Below are 21,332 nucleotides of genomic sequence, written 5' to 3' on the forward strand. Positions count from 1 at the left end.
ATTTGGGAGTTGATAACACACGTAAGGACGATGGAGGTGGGGCAGTAGTTTGGAAGGATTGATGAAAGTGGTTTTGGAGATTGGGACAGGACCTAAGGAGATGGAACATTAGCAGCTAATGTGGGAGACAGAAAGGGTGGTTTGATCAGCGGTTTAGTGGGAATCTGGTCTCATGGGCAAGATTTGCTTGGATAGAACATAGGGAGAAATGGGAGGGAAACGAGAAAGATATGCAAATTCAGGGTGAGAGCATGGGGAGAACTTGAGATTAAGTTTTACCTGCTGGGCTGGATAAAGCAACGGAGACAGCGAGAGGTAACCGATCGGATGCATCAACAGGAAAAATAGTTTTTAATTTTGAATTCTTGTTCACAGGTGAAACCTTCAGCCCTCGTGTATTTGCCTGTGATGGATAAATTTACCTGCAGAACCTGTGATGCCACAAAATGACCAAAAGGATGTTTCCTTTTCTCCAACAGATTTCAACCTTAAACTACATGATGTCTGACGAACGTCGCGATAGTACAAGCAGCTTGCAAAGGAAGAAACCACCCTGGCTCAAGTTGGAAATCCCTGCCAACCAGCCCCCGATGGAGGAATCCAGCTCCAATCTGGTAAGAAAAAGAAGAATTGTTTAACCTACCTCCATCTCTGTAGATTGGTTGGTTGGAAAAATGAGACCCTGTATATGTTGGAAGATAGATTCTAGACTCTTAAGTGGTCTAGAAGATCGAAAGAGATTTAGGGATTCATTTCCCCAAATCTTTCAGTGGTTACCAAGGCCAAAGAAAATACAAACAAGGTATTGGGGTTTATTTTTCAGAGGGACAGAATTCAAAAGCAGGGAAGTTGCATTAAACGTAGCAAAACCTCTGTCAGATAAACTATAGACAGTTCCTTGTTTCTATAAACTTTGTGTAACTTGCTGCCATGTGGAATAATTAAGGCAAATGTGAGAGATGTATTTATGGGAAAGCCAGATAAATACATGCAGGAGAAAGGAATACAAGGTTATCATTTGGGTTAAAGGGCCTAATATAAAGCATAAACACTGGCATGGGATACTTGGCATAAATGTCCTGTTTCTATAAGTTCTAGGTCATATAATCTTGAGAAATGCTGTTACAAAGATATCCCATGCAGCATTCTTAACGAGCATAAAATCTCCCCTCATCTTTTTCGTGAGAGATATTATGGGATGATGTACCTTTAAATTAAGTTATTGGTGACAAATGGGCATGCTGGGAGCTTAATGAAAGGCATTGTGTGTTTAATGATTTGTGTCATTCTGTTGGCTGTCAGGGAGCATTGGACTATATGAGAAAGGAAGAAATCCAATTACTTTCTCCAACTCCTGCTATTAGCTTAGTAGCTCAAGACTGGTACAATTTATATCATTTATCCTTTCCCACACCACGGGCGTGATTCTCTGCTCCCGCGCCGTTTCAGAGAATCGCCTGGGTCACCAAATTTTCCCACGACACCGGTCCGACGCCCTCCCGCGATTCACGGAAGCGGCCAGATTGGCACAATCGCGTTTTGCGCGGCGCGGTCCAGTGAATCGCCCCATATGTTTCAATAAGTGGAGAAGCTTAAAGGTGGATATTATTCGAGGTAAAATGTAAAGTTCTTTCTATCCCAGTATAGTTTAGGAACATGATCCCAAAGCTTGGTCCCATTGTTTTTCAGAGATGTCACTGTTCGGTCATTCCACCCTTTTAGTCTGTTATGCTATTCTGTTTATTTATGGTGGATCTAGCTCAACTGCCAATGTCCATCAATTTCCCTGGATGACTTTACCTATTAAAAAAAATCCCATCACACTTGAACATTTTAATTGACCCAGCACACACAATGTTTAAGGGGGAGAGAATACATGATTGTGAAGATCATAGAACCATAGAATTTACAGTGCAGAAGGAGGCTATTTGGCCCATCGAGTCTGCACCGGCCCTTGGAATGAGCACCCTCCCCAATCCCGCACCTCCATCCTATCCCAGTAACCCCACCTAACTTTTTGGATACTAAGACGCAATTTAGCATGGCCAATCCACCTAACCTGCACATCTTTAGACAGTGGGAGGAAACCGGAGCACCCGGAGGAAACCCCTCAACCTCCGCCTTTCTAATGAAAACAGTCTGAGTCTATTCAGCCTCTCCACATAGCTAACACCCTCCAGACCAGGCAACATCCTGGTAAACCTCCTCTGCGCTCTCTCCAAAGCCTCCACATCCTTCTGGTAGTGTGGTAGTTTTGCCATTTACGGTATATTTCCCCTCTACGTTAGACCTACCAAAATGTATTACCTCACATTTGTCCAGATTAAACTCCATTTGCCATTTCTCTGCCCAAGTCTCCAAACCTATCTATGTCCTGCTGTATCCTCTGACAATCCTCAACATTATTTGCCACTCCACCAACCTTGGTGTCATTTTCTTCCAAATCATTTACGTATACTAGAAACAGCAGAGGCCCCCAGCACAGATCCCCGTGCAACACCCTGAGAATTCTCGCCAATAATTTACCGATTACCGAGGTGAGGCTCACTGGCCTATAGTTTAAAGGATTATCCTTGCTACCTTTCGTAAAGGACTCCTTTAGCTTTTTCCATTATTTTCTGTATCTGGGTATTGGCGTATTGTGGAAATGGACACCCAAATCATTTTCTTTCATTTTCAAATTTCTTCTTTCTTCCACAGTTCCTAATGTCTCGCCATTTCAAATATCTGATTTGTCTATCTTGGACTTGCACTGAATTCCACCTTGTCGCAGTTTTATCCACTTAATCTGTTTTATGTCTCTTTCAGACATCCTACACCTATCCATGTAACTTACTGTGCCTTCTAATTTATGAGCAACTGTCTATTCCTTCATCCAAGTCACCCATATACATGCTAACAAGCAGACGCTCCAGTGCACACCATGGAGAACAATAGTCAGAGTACATTCCCAATCAATTGGGAAGGCGGTGGCATAGTGGTATTGTCACTGGACTAGTTAACCAGAGACCAGAGTACTGCTCTGGGACACAGGTTCAAATCCCGCCACTGCAGATGGTGAAATTTGAATTCAATAAAAATCTGGAATTAGAAGTCTAATGATGACCATGAAACCATTGTTGATTGTCATAAAAATCCATCTGGTTCACTAATGTCCTTTAGGGAAGGAAATCTGCCATCCTTACCTGGTCTGGCCTATATATGACTCCAGACCCACAGCAGTGTGGTTGATTCTTAACTTCCCCCTCAAGGGCAATTAGGGAAGTGCAATACATGCTGGCATGTATTGCCCACGCGATGCCCACGTCCCATGAACAAATAAAAAAACTAAATTGCTGATGGTACACTCATCCTTTTTGGCCACTTAGAAGGGATGCACCGAGGCAGCTGCTTTCTTAGTAAATTCCTCCTATTGTAGATGCAAAAGCAACTATTCTTTCTAGGCCTGCCAATCGTGAAGTTACAGGATCAGAATCATAAAGGATGTTAATTCAGCCTCTGCAGAGAGTTCCACCTATGATAACAAGGCAGCAGCATGCATCCTTTTAGCAGATTTAAAATGACAGGCCTTCAAAAAAGCTCTGGAACTCGGTAGGAAAAAATGTATCCTCTTTACGGAACATGTCAGAGATCATAAGGTGTTTCTAAAAGAGGAATCCCCCCCCCCCCCCAATTTCTCCCATTGTAATAGTTCCCTTTAAACAGGGGAGTAATTTTAATGGTGAATCTCCAGTTTATAGATGTCTGGCAAAGGAACAGAAGAATTGAATAGTTTATAGTTATTTGACATAGAACCATAGATTTCCTATGGTGCAGAAGCGGGCCATTCGGTTCGTGATTCTTCACCTATCCTCTGCAAGACTCCTAAGCTGACTCCCCCACCCTATCTCGGTGACCCCACCTAACCTTTGGACACTGAGTGGCAATTTATCATGGCCAATTCACCTAATCTGCACATTTTTGGACTTTGAGAGGAAACCGGAGCTCCCAGAGGAAACCCACGCAGACACGGGGGGGAACGTGCAAACCCCACACAGACAGCCACCCAAGACTGGAATTGAACCCATGTCCCTGCGCTGTGAGGTAACAGTGCTAGCCACTGTGCCACCCCATGTAGGATATCTTGCAATCTGTCAGCACCATCTGCACAATGTAATGTCCCGTAACTGTCAGGTTAAATATTTCACTGCAGCGACCGTGGTACTGCAGTAGAAAAAAGGTGGCACTAAGGGAAAGTGACTGCCAATGAATCAATTTATCATAAAATGTTAAATTAGAATCTGTTTTTGGATTATCCATTTTATATTTTAAAAAATACAAAACATTGTGCCCCATTCAAAAGCATAAAATTTGCTGTGCGGATTTTTGTTCTGCTTTTTAGTATTAGATTGATTTCCTGTCCAAGACGTGTATAAGGTAACTAGTTTATGGGATAGCTTTCCCTGAAAAACAATGACCTTATCCTGAACACCTGTTTTTTTTATGGCTATGGATCCAAGCAAGGTTTCCAAATCCACGTTAAGTGATACAGGTCATTTATCCAATTACTCAAGATGGTAGTGGCTGGCCTTGATTTCTCATAGGAGAGCAACGCTCCTCCCTTCATACTTACAACACAGATCGTAGAACTATAGAAAAGGCACAACCCAAAAGGAGGACATTTGGCCTATCTTGTCCATGGCTAGCCTGAGGACACCCAGGTGCCCTTTCTAACCCCGCCTTCCTGCACCCGGTCCATAGCTCTGTAGCTTACAGCACTTAAGGTGCAGATCCAGGTACCTTTTAAAAGAGTTTAGAGTCTCTGTCTCCACCACCAACTCTGGCAGCGAATTCCAGACTCCCACTACCCTCTGCGTAAAAGAGGCCTTCCTCATGTCCCCTCTCCACCTTGAATATATGTCCGGGTTCTCAAATTCTCCACCAAGGGAAACATTTTATCCTGTTCACTCTTATCACATCCCCTCAATTCTGTATCCCTCAGCCTTTTTTGTTCCAAGGAAAGTGGACAGCACGGTAGCAGAAGTGGATAGCACTGTGGCTTCACAGCGCCAGGGTCCCAGGGTCGATTCCTCGCTGGATCACTGTGCAGAGTCTGCACGTTCTTCCTGTGTCTGCGTGGGTTTCCTCCGGGTGCTCCGGTTTCCTCCCACAGTCCAAAGACGTGCAGGTTAGGTGGATTGGCCATGCTAAATTGCCCTTACTGTCTAAAATGGTTAGGAGGGGTTATTGGGTTACGGGGATAGGGTGGAAGTGAGGGCTTACGTGGGTCGGTGCAGACTCGATGGGCCAAATTGTCTCCTTCTGCACTCTTATGTTCTATGAAAATAACCCCAACCTACTGAATCTCTCCTCGTAGCTACACTTTTTCTTTAGCCCTGGCATCCTTCTTAGGGGCAGCATTCAGAACTCCAATAGGGAATTTGATGCAGTTGTGGAATTATAATAGGCAATTAAACATAAATAGTTGAATGAAAAGCAACAGAGATGAGAATTAGAATGAAACAAAGTTATTTATAGCATCACTATCTTTGTGGAGGATTTGAGCTGTTATTGTGTTATGTCCATCCATTGTGATGTTTGTTGAAAATGAGCTGGTCAATTTTGTGAAAATTACTCTCAATATCCTGTATATTGAAGGCCGAGGCTGTGTATAGGCCTCACGCAACAATTTTGCTTGCAGAGCATTTCATAAACAATGTCTGAGAGTACATTAACATTGTGTGATTAAAGGAAAGACTAAGCTAAGAGGTAGAAGGTTAAGAGAGAAGTGGAGGAGAAACCTTTAACCCAGAGGGCGGTGCGAGTCTGGGACTGACTGCCTGAAAAGGTGGTTCAGTCAGAAACTCTCAATATTTTGTTGACCAGCATAGAAACAATGGGCCAAATGGCCTCCTGTGCTGTAAACATGTATTAATGTGTTTATATATAATGGATTAGACAGTTGTACGTAATAAGGCTCTTGCTCTCTTTATATCCATCTGCTTATATTGCACAGCTTTCCAAAATTAAGAAAATTGGAAATGTTTTTAGTCATGTTTAAGTCTTGTCAGAACTGGTTTGGTTTTAATTACAATGGGGGAGCAGATGCCTACTGATTGATGACAGTAACACAGGTGTTGTAGGGTTGTGCTGGCTTATTCAGAATAATCTTTCCTCACTCACCACTCCCTCACTCGCCAACCTCTCTCCGACCACACCCAGTTTAGTATAGAAGCAAGATGCTGTGGATTCTGGAGGTAACCAGGAGTGTTGATGAGGGTAATGCATTTGATGTGGCCTAAATGGACTTCAGCAAAGGTTTTGATGAGGACCCTCATGGCAGACTGGTCAAGAACATAAGGGGCCATGGGATCCAAGGCAAAGTGGTACATTGGATTCAAAATTGGCTGAGAGGCAGGAAGCAGAGGGTGATGGGGGAAAGATGTTCCTGTGACTGGAAGTCCATTTCCAGTGAGATTTCGCAAGAGCTCAGTGTTGGGTCGCTCTCTATTTGTGGTGTATATTAATGATTTGGAGGGAGTATAATCAAGACATTTGGGGTGACACAAAAATTGGTAGTGTGGTAAATAGTGAGGAGGATAGCCATATACTGCAGGAGGATATCAATGGACTGGTCAACAGTGAACCAGGCGCATAGGTTTAAGCTAAGAGGTAGAAGGTTAAGAGAGAAGTGGAGGAGAAACCTTTAACCCAGAGGGCGGTGCGAGTCTGGGACTGACTGCCTGAAAAGGTGGTTCAGTCAGAAACTCTCAATATTTTGTTGACCAGCATAGAAACAATGGGCCAAATGGCCTCCTGTGCTGTAAACATTTATGAATGATTAGCCAGCTGATTGGCTGCCGGCTCACGGTGACTGGCCGGCTGATTGGCTGCCGGTTCATGGTCACCGGCTGGCTGATTGATTGCTGGCTCACGTTGACTGGCTGGTTGATTGGCTGCCGGTTCATTTTGCCCTATTGGAGTTTTATTTCCTCTTATTTTAAAACATTGTGCAATGTGACTGCACTGTTTGTATTTCTATCAAAAGTTTAACCAAAAGATTTATATTCAGTGCTGTGCAAAGAATGATGTGGAGATGCCGGCGTTGGACTGGGGTGAGCACAGTAAGAAGTCTTAAAACACCAGGTTAAAGTCCAACAGGTTTGTTTGGAGTCACTAGCTTTCAGAGCACAGCTCCTTCATCAGGTGAGTGATCGTCACTCCAAACAAACCTGTTGGACTTTAACCTGGTGTTGTCAGACTTCTTACTGTGTGCAAAGAATGGTAGAGCAACAAATTGGATGTAATGTTTTTCTCTCCGTTTGCTTGTCTGTCTTTTGAAGATAACACCACTCACTTTTGATACATATTATTTCATAATCTATACCTGAAAACCACTGATACATCAGAAAAAAAGCTTACTTGCAACTGCACGGAAGGAGGAGGCAAACAGGAGTGAGAAAATGATGTTTGTGTCCAATGAGCTGCCCCTCCTACCCCACTTGTTTTGAGAATCTATAGAGATGCCAGTGATGGCCACTGTGAAGGAGCCCTTCTTAGATCGAGTAGTGTTGGGTCTTCACAACTAAGGAGCAGAGCCACCAAATCTGGGTTTTTTCTTTATGCTGTGGGTCCTGCAGCAGGCAACATTCTCCTGTGGCAGTAGGTGGAGGCATCCACTGCAGACTTTGACACTGCTCTCAAAGTCTTTGACACATACTTTTGTCCATCAAGGAACCTCACTTCAGATCAAGTGGCTCAACACATGAGGCAAGGCGAACTCTAAAGAAACCAAGCAATAATTATGCACATTTCTGCGGTTTCACATGACTCCATTGACTGGATAGACTCATGGGTAGCGGTCCCCCCACATGAAAGCCTGCTAAACTGAGCAAAACAAATGGAATCTCCACAGCCATTTAGTGATGCTTGTATTGCAGAACAGAGAATCAACATGGAAGCCAGGATTGCCCAGCAGGAGGTGGAGGAATGCTTCCAGTGTGGGAAGACTGGACCCTTGCATTTCTGTAAATCAAACAACTTTTATTGAGGTGGAAGACTAGAAAATATTTATGAAACACACTCCCAACCAAGAAATTGTAAATCACGACAAAATGAAATGAGAGTTCCTAGGGGAGTTTAATCAAGAGTATTGGTCTGATACAGTGCAAATGTCACCTTTTTAAAATTGATACTGGAGCTGGTGTCAACATGTTCGCAGACGTTCTTGACTGACTTCCGACAAGAATTCTTCATCCAACAGGCATCAAATTGCAAGGTCGAGATGGCACAAACGTTCCAATAAAAAGCAGCAAAATTGCTCCTCTTCATTACAAGGGGAGGGAGATCATTGATTCTCTGTCCACAATCAATGCACATTCTTATGGAGTAGAAATGTGGGTGGACTTCTTGGTATTCTGGAAAAAACAGGTGATGACCAGCACTTGAACAATCCATTGTTGTTCGTGGAATAATCTTCAACTTTTTATTTTGAACCAGTGGAAACTACATCTACAGCAGCTGAGGAGGTTTATTCAATCAATGAGTTCCTTCCTTTCAGGGACACCATCCACTCGACCCCGGGCAGAGATTGAAGTTGGGAATGTCTCCGTTCTTTATTAAGCTAGGCCAGAGGTGCTGTACAGAAACGTTGCACTAGACAGTGGCCATCCGCAGGAAGACCTGCTGAGCCTGAGCTTACCCTTCCCCGAGGAAGTGATGATGAAGAAGGATGAGGAAGAGGGTGTTACAGCATTTAGTGATCTGTTTGAGGATGAGGTCCTAGAGTCCGTCTTTCCAATTAATAGATGAATTATATGAAATCTCTGACACCTTTGAGGAGTTAGCTGTGTTTCTAATGGCATTCAGATCTTTGTACTGAACCTACCAATGAATAGAATCCCGACAGTGCAGAGGAGGCCCATTCAGCCCATTGGGTCTGCTCCGACCCTCTGAAAGAGTATTCTAACCAAACTCCCACCCTGTTCCTGAACCATGTGACCACACTTAACCTGCTCATCCCTGGACACTAAGGGATAATTTTGCATGGCCAATCCACCTTACCTGCACATAGAATAGAATCCATAGAATCCCTCCAGTGCAGAAGGAGTCCATTCAGCCCATCAAGTTTGCACCAAACCTCTGAAAGAGCACCCAGCCTAGGCCCTAACCCCAGCTAACCTTTTGGATGCTAAGGGGCAATTTATCATGATCAATCAACCTAATCTGCATATCTTTGGACTGTGGGAGGACACAGGAGCTCCCGGAGGAAACCCACCAAGACACGGGGAGAATGTGCAAACTCCACACAGACAGTCACCCGAGGCCGGAATTGAACCCGGGTCCCTGGCGCTGTAATGCAGCATTGCTAACTAGTGTGCCACCGTGCCGCCCCATTAGAAATATCTAGTCTATCACTGTTTGCCCATGAAGCGTTTTCCAGAGGTAATGCCATGGCCAGAGTCCATGGAGGAACTCAGAAAATGCTCCATTCTGTCCACGTTACTGACTACCTCAGAAACCTGGGCAATAAGTAAAGTAGTTCTGAAAATAGTCGCAGAAGAAATGTGGCTGCTAAGACTTATGCTAAACACACACACACACACAAAAACACACACACACACACATAAAAACACACACACACACACATAAAAACACACACACACACACACATGCGCACCATATGACAAATGAAAAGGTGCTTGAAATTGCAAGAACAAAAAAGTGCCGTCCATTTTAAAAATGTCAGTATTACAGCCATTTGATCAGAGTTGGAAAACTACAAAGATCTCTCCGAGAGGGCAAAGTGGAGGATAGCAGAAAGGAGGTTCAACCTAGGATGAGGGGCGTCACAGAACGGTTGCTGATGAGCTATGGTGAATGTATAATGATGTATAATCGTGACAGAAGATCTCCTGGTAGGAATGGCTGCCTTATTGACCAGGATATAGTCTGAAGCATTGATGCATATTCATAGATCATGAAAAAGTCCTCTGAAAAACATCCATCGTTACTGCCTTACTGCCACTGAGCCAATTTTATATCCAACTTGACACTTCCCTCAGATTCCATGTACTTTTTCTGATCAATCTGCTGCATGGGACCTTGGCAAATGTATTGCTAAACATCCATGTAGACTGTTTCAAATGTGCTACCGTCATCGACCCTCCTTGTTACCTTCTCAAAAATTCAGTTAACTTAGCTTTAGAATTTCTTGAGTGCGTAACTAGCAGGGTAAATAAGGCATGCCAGTAGTTATAGTACATTTAGATTTTTAAAAACGTTTGATAAAAGACTGCTGAACCAAGTTCATGGGATTGGGGATAGGGCGGGATTCTCTAATCAGCCAGCAGAGTGTTCACACCGGCATAAACGGCGTCATTTACGACGACGTGAACGGGCCGACCCCACGACTAATTCTTGCCCGCAAAAGGGGCCAGCATGGCACTGCAGCGGTTCACGCCACTCGAGCAGCTGATCCCGGAGCGAACTGAACGCCGCGGGATCAGCGCATGCGCAGTGGCACTGGCATCAATGCGCACATGCGCAGTGGCACCACGCCAACGCGCGCATGCGCTGTGCCTTCCTTCAACATGCCGGCCCCGACGCAACATGGCGCAGGACTACAGGGGCCGGCGCGGAAGAAACGAGGGCCCCAGCCAGAGAGGACGGCCCACCAATCAGTGGGCCCCGATCGTGGGCCAGGCCACATCGGAGGCCCCCCCTGGGACCGGACTCTTTTCCCCCCCGCCCCCCCCACCGGCGGCCCCCCAACACTTCAAAGCCGAGTTCCTGCCGGCTGAGAGCAGGTGTGGATGGCGCCGGCGGGACTCAGCGTTTTCACAACGGCCGCACGGCCCATCCCGGGCCGAGAATCGGCGGGCCAGCCCGTCGAGCGGCCCCCGACCGGCGCCGGGCCAACCACGGCGGCACCAATGGCGCCGATTCTCTGCTCTGTGGAGAACTGTGTGCCGGCGCCGGGGCGGCGTGGCGTGATTGCCGCTGGTCGCCGGGATTCTCTGGCCCAGCCCCGGGCTGAGAGAATCCCGCCCGATATCTTAGCATCCATTGAGGATTGGTTAACAGACTCAAACTGGAGGGTAGGAATATTCGGTCATTTTGAGGATGTCCGGGCGTAAATGGTGGGGTGCTGCAAAGAATGAGCACTTGAATCTCTGGTATTTACCAGTTATATCAGGACAGAGTCGGTGAGCCATCCAGATTCCGAAAAGAGGCTAGCATGGATGAGGCTATGGGAGGTAAAATACCCAATTTTACTGACTTTTCAAAGCTAGGGAGAAAGTGGGAGTAACGTATGAAGTTATTATCTGTGGTAGGGATGGTAGAAAAGCAGAATATGAGTGTGAGATAAAGGGATTTGGATGTTCTTTTACATGAATCGCAGATTGTTAACATGCAAATACAGCAAGCAATTGGGAAAATGAATCGTGTTTTAGCTTTTATTGTAAAGGGTTGGAGTATAAGAGTAAGCAAGTGTTTGGCTTTATTGAGGCCATACCTGGAGCAAAGTGGGGGCCGGTTTAGCTCAGTTCGCTGGACATCTGGTTCGTGATGCAGAGCGAGGCCAACAGCGCGGGTTCAATTCCTGCACGTGCTGAGGTTATCCATGAAGCCCCACCTTCTCAACCTTAACCCTGGTTGAGGTGTGGTGATCCTCAGGTTGAATCACCACCAGTCAGCTCTCCCCCTCAAAGGTTGTCTGAGACTATGGCAACTTTACCTTACCTTTACCTCTACTGCGCACAATTTCCTATGGAGATGCTACGTAGATTCACTAGATGGATTTGGGAATGGGCTGGGTTGGACCTTGCAAAGTGATTGAGTAAAGTGAGCCTATATTCTCTAGAGTTTAGAAAAACGCACAGTAATGTAATTGAAACATATTTAAGAATGTTCCAATTGCTCTGGAGGAATCAAAAAACTAAAAACACAAATTTGCTGAATGACTCCTAAATGAAGGAATTACCAACAAGATTTCATTTTGTGTAACTTGTGTTTAACTTTCACATGAATCAGAAACAACACTATTGAAACGTGAATTAACAGGCAAAGTGTTACTTCAAATAAAAGGGTACATTTAACTTTAAATAGCCAATACAACAAAGATGCATCTTACATAAGATGGGGCGGTACAGTGGTTAGCACTACGGCCTTGCAGCTCCAGGGTTCCAGGTTCGATTCCGACCTCTGGTACTGCCTGTGTGGTGTTTGCATATTCCCTCCATGTCTGTGTGGGTTTTCTCCGGGTACTCCGGTTTCCTCCCACCGACCAAAGATGTGCAGGCTAGGTGAATTCTGATGTGTTAGGCAGGTAGGTTCGATGTGGACTGCACCTGATGCAGGGAAGATGGAAACAGACGTCTAACACTGGAGAAGATCCAACACTGTTTTATTCAATGACAGAACTGATATACATCGTCAGCTGTGGGTCGACACTATACTGAACTGACTGGAGACCTTGTACTAGCCTGACCAGACTTACTAGCTACCGCATGGTGTTTGCACTTGCTAGCTCGTGGACTCTGACTGTCTCAGTGGCTGGGTCCCGAGAGAGCGGGAAACCTAGTGCCCTCTGGCTTTATAGTGGTAGTGTCCTGTCTGGTGATTGGCTGCACTGTGTTGTGTGCTTACTGGTCATCCTGTGTGTCAATCACTGCCTGTCTGCATCTCATTATATACATGAGTGGATATTATGACATTTCCCCCTTTTTTTTTTAGATAAATAAATACTAAGGTGTGCGTGCGTATATGTGTATATGCCTGACTATATACAAAAGGTGTCTAAATGAATGTATATATATAGGAAGGTGTCGATAGTGCAGATACATGGCAAACGAAACCATATTTACAGAGGTTAAATCGATGAAGTCACAAAATGTACAAAGGTTCACTCTACAGATTCAGTCTTTCTGGTGGGCGACAAATTCTTGTCGATCGCTGCAGAGGTGGATCAGGAGCCGCCTGCACATGGATATGTGGGATTGCTGCCATCGTGGTGGTCGCTTGGGCCGGCAGGATTGCTGGTAGATCGGTGGTCTCGTGGCAGGGTACGTCTGGAGGAAGCATCGTAGGCGGCGGGGCACTTTGGTCAGGTAGCGGGCGTGGCTGACCAGCCGCCCTCAGGCAATCAGGATCAGTTGGGGCCAGCTCGGGTAGATCCGTGGCATGAGCATCGTATGTGGCCTTCTGTTGGGCCCGTGACTGCTGCATTTTCTGTAAGACCGCGAGGTAGTCAAGGTCTGGAACATGGATAGCTGGAACTGTGGTCCTCATAGTGCGATTCATGAGCATCTGCGCTGGAGACAACCAGTGGACAGTGGGGTTGCCCTGTATGCCAGCATCGCCAGGTTGAAGTCGGAGCTTGAGTCTGCAGCTTTGCACAGCAACCGGTTTACAATATGGACCCCTTTCTCGGACTTCCCGTTTGACTGCGGGTAGTGGGGACTGGAGGTTACGTGAAGGAAGTTGTAGGACTGTGTAAAATCAGACCATTCCTGGCTGTAAAAGCAAGGACTGTTGTCGCCCATTACCGTGAGCGGAATCCCATGCCTGCCGAACGTTTCTTTGCAGGCTTTGATTACCGCCTTCGACGTGAGGTCGGACAGTTTCACCACTTCTGGAGAAGTAGTCGACCAGGAGTACGTAATCACGCCCCTTGGCGTGGAAAAGGTCGACACCTACTTTGGACCATGGAGATGTCACGATCTTGTGCTGTTGCAGCGTTTCCTTGGGTTGAGCTGGTTGAAACTTCTGACATGTAGGGCAGTTGAGGGCTGTGTCGGCAATGTCCTGGCTGATGCCCGGCCAATAGACCGCCTCCCGAGCTCTGCGTCAGCATTTCTCAACCCCAAGGTGACCCTCATGGAGTTGACCCAGCACCATAGCCCGCATGCTCCTGAGGAATTACGATCCTGTCGCGTTTCAGAAGGATTCCCTCCACCATCGTCAGGTCGTCTTTTACGTTACAGAATTGGGGACATTGTCCCTCCTGCCAGCCATTGCTGAGGCGCCGCATCACACGCTGCAGCAGAGGATCCTTGGCCGTCTCCTCACAATTTTGGACCACCCGTTCGTCAGAGGCTGGAAGGTTGGTGGCACACAACTGCACTTGCGCTTCTATGTGGCAGGTGAAGTCATTTTGTTCACACGGTGTGGTAATGGACCTGGATAGGGCATCTGCAATGATCAGATCTTTGCCTGGCGTGTAGACAAGTTCGAAGTCGAAGGGGCGTAGCTTAAGAAGAATTCGCTGTAACCGAGGTGTCATGTCATTTAAATCCTTCTGGATTATATGGACTAGAGGCCTGTGGTCCGTTTCTACCGTGCATTTTGGCAGGCCGTAAACGTAGTCGTGAAACTTGACTATCCCTGGCAGGAGGCCCAGACACTCCTTCTCAATCTGAGCGTACCGTTGCTCAGTGGGCGTCATGGCCCTGGAGGCATCCGCCACTGGAGCCCAGAACGAGGAGGCATCTCGCTGAAAGAGCACCGCCCCAATGCCGTCATGGCTTGCATCAGTCGATATCTTGGTTTCCTTGGTTGGGTCGAAGGACGCTAGAACCGGGGCTGTGGTGAGCTTTGCTTTCAGCTCACGCCATTCCTCTTCATGCGTGGGCAGCCACTGGAATTCCGTCCTTCTTGACGAGATGGCGGAGAGGCGTGGTGTGGGATGCCATATTGGGAATGAATTTCCCAAGGAAGTTGACCATCCCGAGGAAGCGGAGGACCGTCTTGTCCTCCGGGGTCTCCATGGCGTTAATCGCCGAGACCTTGTCGGCATCTGGCCGCACGCCCTCCTGAGAGATGTGGTCAGCCAGGAACTTAATATCCGATTGACCAAATGAGCAATTGGCCCTGTTGAGCTGGAGACCATGTTCATGAATTCGCTGGAAGACCTGCTTGAGGCGAGCGATGTGTTCTTGGGACGTTGTGGACCAGATAATTACGTCGTCAAAATATACTCGCATTCCCTCAATGCCCTCCATCATCTGCTCCATGATGCGGTGAGATACTTCAGAGGCAGATATGATCCCAAAAGGCATCCGGTTGTAGCAGCAGCGACCGAACGGGTATTGAACATGCACAGCTTGCGACTGTACGTGTCCAGCTGTATTTGCCAAAAACCCTTGGAGGCGTCCAGCTTAGTAAAGAATTTGGCATGAGCCATCTCACTGGTCAACTCTTCACGTTTTGGTATCGGGTAGTGCTCCCGCATGATGTTGCGGTTTAGATCCTTGGGGTCAATGCAAATGTGAAGCTCCCTTGACGGCTTCTTTACGCAGACCATGGAGCTGACCCAGTCTGTTGGCTCTGTGACCTTTGTAATGATGCCCTAGTCTTGCAGGTCCTGTAATTGCTTCTTCAGACGATCCTTGAGGGGTGCCGGCACCCAGTGTGGTGCATGAATTACAGGGGTGGCGTCCGGTTGAGCAGGATTTTATATCGGTATGGGAGCGTGCCCATTCCATCGAATACGCTGTGGTACTGCGTGATGATGTCATCTATGTCGGCTTGCAAGTTTCCATCAGGCGAGGCCGTCGCCGGTGATGATGACATGGTGTGGACTTGCTGAACCAGGTTCTGGAGCTTGCAGCCTCGAGCATTGAGCTCTGTCAGGCCCGACGATTTGAAACCGCAGTGTTTCCTTGATCGCCTTGGATACCCCTAGTTGACATGAGCCACTGGCAGCTATGGCATTGCCATTGTAGTCAAGGGGCTGGCAGGCCGGTGGAAGAATGCTTGGTCTGGCGCGGATGGTGTCGAGGTCGGATTGTGAGATGAGGTTCACAGACACGCCGGTGTCCAGTTTAAATCGGATGCGAGCCTTGTTAACTGTGAGGACAGCACACCACTCGTCGTCGGGATCCACACTGCGGATCGAGAGGCATTTCGCCGTTGTGGTGGAAGTTGCCTTGTATGTGTAGTTATGATCCCCACCTGGTATGGGGACTTGAGGCTCTCAGCATCAGGGTCTGTTGGGTTGTCGGGATCGGAATCTGGCATGCCTTGTTGTATTGAGCGGACACTTCTGCGCCGCAGCTGGGATCGTTGGCTGCTGAGCGGTGGAGCAGATCTGCAAAGGGCTGCGTAGTGGCCAAGCTTGCCACACTAGACACCGGCATCCTTTTGCCGGGCATTGCCGCTTTAAATGGGCGGAGCCACAATTCGGACACGTCATGACGCCGACGTCAGCGCGTTCCGTGCGCCATCGCGCATGCGCAGTGCAGTCGGTCGACGTACGCACCTGCGCAGTCGGGTTGTCAGGCTTGTCGTCCACTCGGTTGTGGTGCGCATGCGCAGGGACCCGGGAAAAGCGTGCAAAACGGCCACTCTCCTCGATGCTCAGGCCCTGCATTTGTGCAATGGCCTGCACCCGTTCCACCTCGTGGGAGGCCAGCTTCGCAGTTTCTGACTCCCTGATGTGGGAGTAACGATTCTTAGCATGCTCACGTCTCTATAGCGACAGAGAGGGTTAACTGTTTGACTTTCAGGAGCTGCCGCCGAAGGGAGTCGGAGTGGACTCCGAAAACGATCTGATCCCGAATCATGGAATCAGCCATCACGTCATAGTTACATGACTGCGCTAGGAGGTGGAGATGGGTCAAGAAGGACTGAAAAGGTTCATCCTTACCCTGATGCCTCTGCTGGAAGATGTACCGTTCAAAGCTCTCATTCACCTCAATGTCACAGTGGCTGTCGAATTTCAGGACTGTTTTGAATTTTGTTTTTGTCTTCGCCGTCAGCGAACGTAAGGGAGTTGTAGATGTGGATGACGTGGTCCCCCGCGGTGGAGAGAAATAGCGCGACCTTCCTGGCATCCGATGCTGCTTCGAGGTCGGAGGCCTCGATGTACAAGAGGAACTTTTGCTTGAAGATTTTCCAATTGGCGCCGAGGTTGCTGGAGATGTGGAGCTGCGGAGGAGGCTGGATGTTTTTCATTTCACCGGATGGCTGCTTGCTGGTCAATGCTGATTCACGCGAGGTAGGTCCGTCAAGATCAGTATCACTCTGGTACCATGATGTGTTAGGCAGGTAGGTTCGATGTGGACTGCATTTGATGAAGTGAAGCTAGAAACAGACGTCTAACACTGGAGAAGATCCAACGCTGTTTTATTCAACGATAGAATTGATATGCGTATTCAGCTGTGGGTCGACACTATACTGAACTGACTGGAGACCTTATAGTAGCTTGACCAGACTTACTAGCTACCGCATGGTGTTTGCACTTGCTAGCTCGTGGACTCTGACTGTCTCAGTGGCTGGGTCCCGAGAGAGCGGGAAACCTAGTGCCCTCTGGCTTTATAGTGGTAGTGTCCTGTCTGGTGATTGGCTGCACTGTGTTGTGTGCTTACTGGTCATCCTGTGTGTCAATCACTGCCTGTCTGCATCTCATTATATACATGAGTGGATATTATGACAAATTGGTTCTGCTAAATTGCCCCTAAGATGTCCAAAGGTTGGGTGGCCAAACAGGGATAAGGTGAGGGATTGGGCCTAGGCGGGGTGGCCTTTCGAAGGGTTGGTGCAGACTCGATAGGCCTAATGGCCTCTTCCTGCACTGTAGGTCTATAAGGACCCACATCACTCCCTGCAGGCTTGTGGCAGCACATGGAAGTTCCAAAGTTCTCTAACTCTGCCTTTGGCACTTAGGATCTCTCACCTTCCAACTCAATTGATTCTGCCTTGAGTCTCATTAATCAGCAGCTGTATTCTATCTAAGATCCCCAGAGACAGTCGTTGCACAACACAACAGTCTTGATGGTGTAGATTCGCGACATACTCTTTTATTCTTACCTCCTTAATAAACCCTGTTAAGAGCTGGTCAGCTCTGGCAAAACTGCAGCTGCAGCAGTAAAATTCACAATCCCTGAACAGAGGTCGAACAAAGCTCTCGCCAGTCCTTTAGCCAGCAACTGAGATCCTTGTCACCATCGCAAGATTCTGCCCATAGTATCTGAAACCCACTTCATAAAGAAAGCTATATCAAAGACTCACAGGCTAACTTTACTAATTTAAATATTTAAAAAACTTACGTATTGTTACAGAACTTTTCATTGCTAACAATTGTACTTCAGTTAAAACGGAGAGTTGTAGGATGCTTAATGAGCATTCAATGATCTCTGCGCCAAGTTCACAACCTTGGTTATGCCACCAAGAAGAAGCGGAGAACAATGGCCTGATAATCCCTACCAAAAGGGCAAATTGTCAAACACTTGCCTTGAATTGTATTTGTTTTACAACTCCTGACAACTTACCAAGAAGTGGCATTGACAAAAGAGAGCTAGTCAGCCTTGTGGTGATATGTCTGCAGATAATATTCCATGTATGCAGCAGTGCGACCTCCCACCAGCAGATGGCCATGCATGCAGCAATGAGACCTCCCACCAGCAGATGGCGTCAGATATAAGTCAGGGCCGCTCCGATGATCCTCAGTAGGTTGTAAGATGTACATGAGGGCAGTCATGCATAGGGGTAGTTCGAGGGGAGTCTAAAGAAACTCTATGATAACTTGCTCTGTATCTGATTGTTACCTTACCACATGTGCATTAATAAAAATCTTGATTTGACAAGTCACCAGTAGGTCTAGATTGCTTGTTTGACAACAAACATCAAACACAACAAACCTTGGGCAAAAATATCAGTGGGGAAATAATGTATGTGCTGGCACAACTGAAGAGGGGGGAGGTAAAGGATGAAAGAGGGTTGTATATGAACATAAGGTAATAGGAGATAAGAGCTGGCGTAGGACATTTGGCTCCTCGAGCCAGATCCACCATTCATTAAGAGCATGGATAATCTGATTTGATTTGGCCTTAAATGCACTTCCTTGCCTGCCCCCATGATCCTTGACTCCCTTGTCAATCTAAAATCTGTCCAACTCTTGACTTTAATATACTCAATGGTTAAGTCTCCACTGCTGCCTGGAAAAAAGAATTCCAAACATTACAACCCTCTGAGGGAAGAAATCCCTCCTTATCTCACCCGTAAATGGAAGACTTTTTAAAAAACTCTGTCTCCTAGAGTTCTCTAGGAGAGGAAACATCCCCTCTGCATCCACACTGTTAACCCCTCTCGGAATCTTTTACGCTTTGATAAGATCATTTCTCATTCTTCTAAACTCCAATGAGTCCGGGCCCAACCTATTCGATCTTTCCTCCTAAGACAAACCCTTCATTCTAGGAATAAACCTGGGGAAACCTCTCTGATCGTTCAGTAAGTTGACCAAAGCTGTAGTACCCTAGATGCAGTCTCACCATCTCCCAGTACAAGACCTCCCTACTTTTACACTCCAGCCCCTTGCGATGAAGGCCAACATTTCCTCCTTTTTTTACTGGAGGCCATTGGACCTTTGCCAAAATGCATGTTGACATTTACCCAGTTCTAATCATCAAGGATGCAGGGGTGAAATACTTCAAATAGGTCTTTGGATGAGCTGCGACTCTGACTCTATATTTGTGCCGAGGAGGCAAGGATGGCCTGAAGCAATCTGGTTGTGGATCCGGCTGGTGAATTTCGAGCTGCCTTTATTAGATGGGAGTAACTCTCCTTTTGCCTCATTTTAGGGACAGCCTTCGCGACATCAACCATATCTGCGGAGTGTCAGCATGCCACCTGAAAGCACAAGGATATCATCACCGCCAAATGAACACAGGCGGCCTGCATTTCAAAGACAGACCTCGATAACCCAGACCATCAAAAGGTAAGCATCGTTTGAACATGTTTGAAAGGTCCTTTTTTGTTGTTGTTGTTTGACAAGGGTAAGGTCTCTGGACAGTTTGGCTTTCGTGACTGATGTGTGTCGGAGCTTATAAAGGTAAAAATACTTGCATAATACAGAGTTGGAATGAAGGCCGTCTCCCTTGAGCAGGCTGCTGATGTAGGCTGTTCATTGCAAAAATAGGCTCCAAACACTCCGCTGCTTGTACATTATTGCACTTGCTCCCAAAATAAGTTGGTGGTGTTGTTTTCTGTACTGTTTATATCACACTAGAAATATGTGTGATGCTTAATTAACACATTGTGATTTTAATGATGTCTTCATCGGGCTCGGTAACTGGATTAAGGAAATAAAGTGCTGATTAAATGGCACGGATAGTAAAATGCTTTAATTAATGGGAGTCTGAATGGAAACCGATGGAGCTTCCTCAGGATCTATAACACTTCAGTAAGTGGCGATTGTGAGAGGGGGGAATGAGGGGAAGGTTGCTCTCCATTTAGCTTATTCAAGGCAAGTGATACAGGTAAACTAAACCATCTCCACCGTGAACCAAACTGTCTCTTTAATCAGGGACTTATTAATGTTCTCATTGGAAGTTAGCGCTTCGTGGACAGCTAATCAAACTATGTAAAATATGTGACCCACAGACTAACAATTAGTACATCTTGCTTTCAGGTTTGTTTCTGTACAGGTACTCTTCTGAAGTGAAATGAGCCAACCTGTCAGCTTTGCAATCATGAGCTCTCTCACTTGTGCAGACGCATAGAATAAACCCACATGGAGACTATATTATGACACCGTACATCTCCTGAAGGTGTTGGTAATGGGCTCTGGTTTCTCGATTGCATAGAAACATCGAAAATAGGAGTAGGAGGAGGCCATTCGGCCCTTCGAGCATGCTCTGCCATTCAGCATGTCCATTGTTGATCATCCAACTCAGTAACCTGGCCCCACCTTTCCCCCCCATATCCTCTGATACCTTTCACCCTTGAAAACATACAATGTTTTAGCCTCAACTGCTTTCTGTGGTAGCGAATTCCACAGGCCGACCACTCTCTGGATGAAGAAATTTCTCCTCATCCCAGTACTAAATGGCCTACCTCGTACCCTCAGATTGTGACCCCTGGTTCTGGACTCCCCCACTGTCGGGAACATCCTTCCTGCATCTATCTGTTAGTCCTGTTAGAATTGTATAGGTTTCTATGAGATCTGCCCTCCCTCATTCTTCTGAACTCCAGCAAATATAATCCTAACCAATTCAATCTCTCCTCATACGTTAGCCTTGCTGTCCCAGGAATATTAACAGCAGCCCTCTGACATCTCATTAAAATGGCTATTATTTCCATTCACTTAGTCCTTGAATGTTTGCAGTCGTCGGCCATGGAACAGAATCTTCAGGAAATAACAGAAATTGAAAGTTGGAGTACTTTTGTTTCCTTTAAAATTGATTTCTTCATTTTTGTAAAGTGTATAATGTGCTCTATTTTAACACATCCTTCTTCAGTCCCTATATTGAATAGTCTGAGGTGAAGTTCTTTGTTATCTCTTCCCATTTTGAAAATGTCAATTACAGATTTATATAGTGTAAGTCCTTGTGGAAGGAAAAGCGAAACAG

At 46.5% G+C, this 21,332-nt stretch overlaps 1 protein-coding gene across 8 annotated transcripts in view; it reads left to right on the top strand.

Moving 5' to 3' along the window:
* The window catches only part of LOC140394014 (inactive rhomboid protein 1-like), a 561,145-nt gene that overhangs the window by 314,907 nt on the left and 224,906 nt on the right, over window positions 1–21,332 (top strand). For all 8 annotated transcript variants that reach the window (XM_072480776.1, XM_072480778.1, XM_072480779.1 and 5 more), the window contains 2 exons: window positions 480–614; window positions 19,563–19,699. In XM_072480776.1, coding sequence (XP_072336877.1) covers window positions 498–614; window positions 19,563–19,699 — 254 coding nt within the window. In that variant the 5' untranslated portion in view covers window positions 480–497. The remainder of the gene's footprint in view (window positions 1–479; window positions 615–19,562; window positions 19,700–21,332) is intronic.

The sequence above is a fragment of the Scyliorhinus torazame genome, chromosome 17 (genome assembly GCF_047496885.1).
Source record: "Scyliorhinus torazame isolate Kashiwa2021f chromosome 17, sScyTor2.1, whole genome shotgun sequence".
NCBI lineage: Eukaryota > Metazoa > Chordata > Chondrichthyes > Carcharhiniformes > Scyliorhinidae > Scyliorhinus > Scyliorhinus torazame.